The 6,154-nt window shown below is 35.9% G+C and overlaps 1 protein-coding gene across 1 annotated transcript; it reads left to right on the top strand.

The window, feature by feature from the left end:
* Positions 1-2,396: 2,396 nt before the first annotated feature.
* On the top strand, positions 2,397-2,852 carry LOC130469654 (uncharacterized). Its single transcript, XM_056839062.1, has one exon. The coding sequence runs from the start codon at positions 2,397-2,399 to the stop codon at positions 2,850-2,852; it is 456 nt and encodes a 151-aa protein (XP_056695040.1).
* The last annotated feature ends 3,302 nt before the right edge of the window (positions 2,853-6,154 follow it).

Raw genomic sequence — 6,154 nt, forward strand, 5'->3', positions numbered from 1 at the left:
TTCCTTTTTTTTTTGAAGGGTACTATAGACGATAATTGTAATTTGGAAACTAACTAAAACATGCTTTAACCATTTGTAAAGTGACATCTGTTTCTCTTTTTCTTTTTCTTTTTCTTTTTCTTTTTCTTTTTTAACATATGTATTAGAGCAAGATTAACGGTAGTCTGAGCAATAGTCTTATTGAGTATTAACTTAAGACCTCCCATTTAAGTGGAAGAGTATGACAAAAGTCTGAGTCAGAGTCTTGGAACTCCAAAACTCTACTTAAGACGTTTAAACAGTACATTTAATCTTAACTATTACTCCCTCTGTCCCGGAATACTTGACCTGTTTTCCTTATCGGGTCGTCCCTTAATACTTGACCTGTTTCTAAAAATGGAAATATTCTAACAATATTATATTATTTCTCACTCCACCCCTATTAACCCACCTACCCCTACTCCATACAAAAAATAATTAAAAATTCAACCTCTACTCTCCCCCAACCCCACCTCTTAACCCACCTCCCACTAACTACATTAAAATAATACCCCATTATCAACTACTACCTATTAAATTAAATAAGTCAATTCAAGTCCTTTAAACTCTGTGCCGGTCAAAACGGGTCGAGTATTCCGGGACGGAGGGAGTATTATTTATTTATTTTTATTTATTATTTTCATAAGTTTGAGGAGTCTTGAATGAGTATGAGGGGTGAAGTGGAAAAATTAAGTAAGTCTGAAAGGGTCTCAACAAGCATCAGATTAATTAAAAATAAATAAAAAGATGACGTGGAAGTCTTAGCTTATACTAGCGCTAATCTTGCTCTTAGTGGGAGAACTGTCAAGTTTCGCGCTCAATCTTTTTTCACTCTCACCCAGTTTTATTTTTTACTAGTTAGCACCTTTGTAATGTACGGTTTCATTAAAAAAAATTAACAACTATTTTATTCAAATGTTACATTAATATGAGTGGTGTTAGATAATTTCAAAATGAACATTAGTTAAAATATTGATTTTCAATGCCAACAACAAAAAAAAGTTGTATTTTGATGCAATAAATAAAAGTGAGTCACTTCGTAATATACTCACCATTAAATATTTCACAATCATTAATATTTCCACGAAATGTAAATGAATGGTTGCACTTGATTTCTAAAAGAGCATTAAATTAAAATATAAAAAAAATGTTTCGTTTTGGAGGGAAAAAAGTTGCGCTTTAGTATATTACTAGATTAGCTCCCGTGCGTAGCTAGTTCTCCCTTGAAATGAAAGGGTCGTTCTCTCTATTTCGAACAGAGATCCCTACCGAATTCCAGTTACCCTACCGCCACGGAACACCTTCTCCTAGTCTAATGGCTGAGGAGATTGTCACGTAATGCTTGAAATTGTCCATTAATGATGAAGAGGATTTGATAATTGTTCTATGAGATCTACAGTCCGATGTGGAGGAGAATTAAATTGTCTCTAATGCTAAGGGCTCGTTTGCTAACAGAGAGATCCTATAATGTTGAAGCCTTCAAACGCACAATGACGAATGTATAGACTCCTGCCCATAGACTGGTAATTAGGGTTGTGAGCCCTAATATGTACGCTTTTCAATTCTTCCATTGGAGAGATAAGGAGAAGGTTATGGAGGGACACCCTTGGTGTTTTGAGAACATGTTGATTCTGCTGAAGGATTTGGCCGGACGGCGATGAACAACCAGATCAGGTAACCATAACTCACTCGCCGTTCTAGGTTCGGGTGAAAAATCTACCGTTCAATTGAAGAACGGACGCATGCAGCTGTCATGGCTTTGGTGAGGAGTATAGGGGAGGTGATGGAGATAGAGGGGGATGTTCTGAGTATAGGTAAATATTGTAACGCCCCAATTTCTAATCAATTTTATTAAGTTAATTAATCTATAATTAGCAGTGGAATCCTAGTTTAGTTAGTGCATCACATGTCATGCCTCTCTATTAAGAGATACAAGGCGCATAATTCATAAATAAACAATATTAAGAATAATAAGACATAAGTCTTGTGATATTCATTAAAATCTCATAAAATAAATTATAAACCGTAATAATCCTTAGAATTTAAAGCTTGTTATGAAATATAATATGGATGCCCATTATACCCCGTCTATATCTCCGAAATATTCTAGGGTTCAGTAAAACCCTAACTATTGTATCCTATATATACCCGGTGCTATATGGAATAATACAGACAATATAATTCTCTCTCTTATCTCTCTTGTTTATTCACAACATGTTATCAGCACCAAACCCTAGCCGACTGAGCAAACGAGAAACCAGGGAAATAATTTATCATTGAGTGAATTATGTCGAACCTTACAAAACTCGAATTTGCGGCCCTTGATATTACTGGAAAGAACTATTTGTCTTCGGTGTTAGATGCTGAAATCCACCTAGATGCAAAAGACCTCGGTGATACAATCAAAGAAGGAAATAAAAACAACAAGTCAAAACAAAGCCAAGGCTATGATATTTCTTCGCCATCACCTCCATGAGGGCCTTAAGATTGAGTACTTGACTATAAAAGATCCACAAGTCCTTTGGAGTAATCTAAAGGAAAGATATGACCACCAGAAAACTGTTATATTACCTAAAGCTTGTTATGACTTGTTACATTTAACACTACAAGACTTTAAGTCTGTAAGTGAATATAACTCGGCTATGTTCAGAATTACTTCACAATTGAAACTACGTGGAGAGCAAATCACTGATGAAGAAATGCTGGAGAAAACATATTATACTTTTCACGCAAACAATGTTGTCCTGCAGACACAATATCGTGAAAAGAGATTTAAGAAATATTCCGAACTTATATCTTTTCTCCTTGTGGTGAGGAAAATAACGAGCTATTGATGAAAAATCATGAATCACGTCCAACTGGTTCTGCTCCATTCCCTGAAGCGAATGCGATATCCCATAATGGGAAAGACAAATACCACGCCAACAATAGTGGTAGAGGACGTGGTCACGGACGTGGTCATGGATGTGGACGTGGACATGGATACGGGTATGGTCGTGGCCGAGGTGGTTCATTCAAGAACTCGTATTCCCACCAAAAGTGGGACAATAACAAACCAGAGAAAGATAGAAATGAGAATGTGACCAATGTAAGTTACCGATGTGGAGGAAAAGGTCATTGGTCTCGTACATGTCGTACACCAAAACACTTGGTTGAGCTCTATCAACAATCATTAAAGCAAAAGGGAAAGAAAGTAGAAACAAATCTTGTGTACGAAGATGGCGAAGGTGACGCTGACTGTGAAAATACAACTCACGTGGAAGTTGCTGATTTCTTCACCACCCCTGAAGGGAATAATTAAATTCTAGATTCGATTATGGTCATTTAAATTATAAAACTTTGTTTCCTTGGATTCATGTTTTTTTATTTTGGATTTTATTTGTTCGAACTATGATTTTATATGACATTGTTAGATTTCGATTATTAAATTATTCTTATATATTATTGTCATTTCATTTATTTGAAGAACATGAATGCCCCTCAAGTTCAGTTAGCAATGAATGGTGAAGATTTATGCCTAGCAGACAGTGCAACTACTCATACCATGCTGAAAAGCAAGAGATATTTCTCTGATTTGACAACGAAAGAAACTAGTGTGAGTACTATATCAGGTACCTAGTACAAAGATAATTGAAGGCTCCGGAAGAGAAAATATAATATTGTCTATGGAAACGAAATTTGAAATTATTGATGCATTATATTCTCCCAAGTCTCAAGGAAATTTATTGAGCTTTAAAGATATTCGGCATAATGGATATCACGTTGAGACAATAATTGAAGGAAATGTTGAATACCTTCAGATCACGAGTATTACCCAAGGCACTAAGAATATTTTGGAGAAATTATCTGCATTCTCCACTGGTTTGTACTACACTAAAATCAGTACAATTGAAACATATGCTACAGTAAACCAGAAGTTTACAGATAATTTTATTGTTTGGCATGAACGGTTGGGCCACCCCGGTTCAATAATGATGCGAAAAATAATTGAAAATTCATTTGGACATTCATTGAAGAACCAGAAGATTCTTCCTAATGATTTCTCATGTGCTGCTTGCTCACAAGGCAAGTTGATAATACGGCCTTCACCAGCCAAAATAAATTTTGAATATATCAATTTTCTAGAACGTATACAAGGAGATATTTGTGGGCCAATTCACCCACCGTGTGGAACATTTAGATATTTTATGTTTTTAATTGACGCATCGAGTAGATGGTCACATGTATCCTTGTTATCAACTCGCAACCTGAAGTTTGCGAGCCTACTTGCTCAGTTGATTAGATTACGAGCACATTTTCCAAATTTTCCTATGAAGACAATTCGTCTTGATAATGCTGGTGAATTCACTTAACAAGCCTTTGATGATTATTGCATGTCCATTGGGATAAGTGTTGAACATCCTGTAGCACATGTTCATACACAAAATGGTTTAGCTGAATCATTAATCAAACGTCTCCAGTTGATTGCTAGACCATTACTAATGAAGTCCAAACTCCCAATCTCTGCTTGAGGACATGCTATATTACATGCAACAGCATTAATTCGCATCTGACCAACGAGTAATCAAAAGTTCTCCCCATCACAATTGGTTTTTGGTCAGGAACCAAATATTTCCCATCTGAAATTTTTTAGATGTGTTGTATATGTTCCAATTTCTGCACCACAACGTTCTAGATGGGTCCTCAAAGGTGATTAGGAATATATGTTGGATTTGAATCTCCATCAATAATTAAATATCTAGAGCCATCCACAAGGGATCTATTTAAGGCTCGATTTGCAGACTGTCATTTTAATGAGTCAGTCTTTCCAACATTAGGGGGAGAAAATAAACAACTGGAGATGGAAATCAGTTGGAAAAGAAAAGGAGCGGCAATTGATAATGGCCAGACTGAGGAAGCAAAGAATTTTGAAGGATCTCCATAAGAGACTATAGACATGAGGAATGCAAAAATTCAGGTACCTGACAATGAAGAGATCTCAACTAATTATGTCATGTCTGGAATAAAATGGAAACCGAAATAAAATCGACGTCGATGAAATGTTTGCATGCAATGTAGCAGTTGATGTTATGGATGAAAATGAGGATCAAGAACCAAAGTCTATTGAAAAGTGTACAGAAAGTGATAATTGGCCAAAATGGAAGGAAGCAATTGGCGCATAATTAAAATCTCTAGAAAAGAGAGAAGTATTTGGACCAGTAGTCCGTACACCTAAGAGTGTAAAACCCGTGGGACATAAATGGGTCTTTATGCCAAAGAAGAATGAAGATGAAGAAATTGTGAGATACAAAGCACGTTTAGTTGCACAAGAATTCTCACAAAGACCTGGAATCGATTATGAAGAAATATACTCTCCTGTGGTGGACGCAATTACTTTCAGATTCCTTATCAGTTTGGTAATTAGAGAATGACTTGATTTACGTTTAATGGATGTAATCATAGCCTACTTATATGGGCCACTGGACAATGACATTTATACGAAAGTCCTAGAAGGATATAAACTGCCAGAAGCAGTAAATTCTAGTTCTCGAGAATATTACTGCATAAAATTAAATAAATCTCTTTATGGATTGAAACAATCAGGGAGTATGTAGTATAATCACTTGAGTGAGTACTTGTTAAAGGAAGGCTATAAGAATGACCCCATCAGTCCATGCATTTTTATAAAGAGATTTGGGACATGATTTGTAATCATTGCAGTGTATGTTGATGATTTAAACATCGTTGGGACTCCTTAAGAGATTTCACATATACAATGGAATATTTGAAGAAAGAATTTGAGATGAAAGATCTTGGAAAGACAAAATTTTGCTTAGGGATACAAATTGGGCACCTAAAGAATGAAATCCTTGTGCATCAAACAACATACACAGAAAAGGTATTGAAAATGTTCTCTTTGGATCAAGCACATCCGCTGAGTAGTCCAATGGTTGTAAGATCACTAGATGTGGATAAAGACCCATTCCACCCTCGAGAAAACGATGAAGAAATCCTTGGTCCTGAAGTACCATACTTAAGTGCAATAGGGGCATTAATGTACCTTGCTAGTGATATACAAGACCTGACATATCATTTACAGTAATTCTGTTAGCAAGGTTTAGCTCATCTCAAACTCGAAGGAATTGGAATGGATAAA

The sequence above is a fragment of the Spinacia oleracea genome, chromosome 3 (genome assembly GCF_020520425.1).
Source record: "Spinacia oleracea cultivar Varoflay chromosome 3, BTI_SOV_V1, whole genome shotgun sequence".
NCBI lineage: Eukaryota > Viridiplantae > Streptophyta > Magnoliopsida > Caryophyllales > Amaranthaceae > Spinacia > Spinacia oleracea.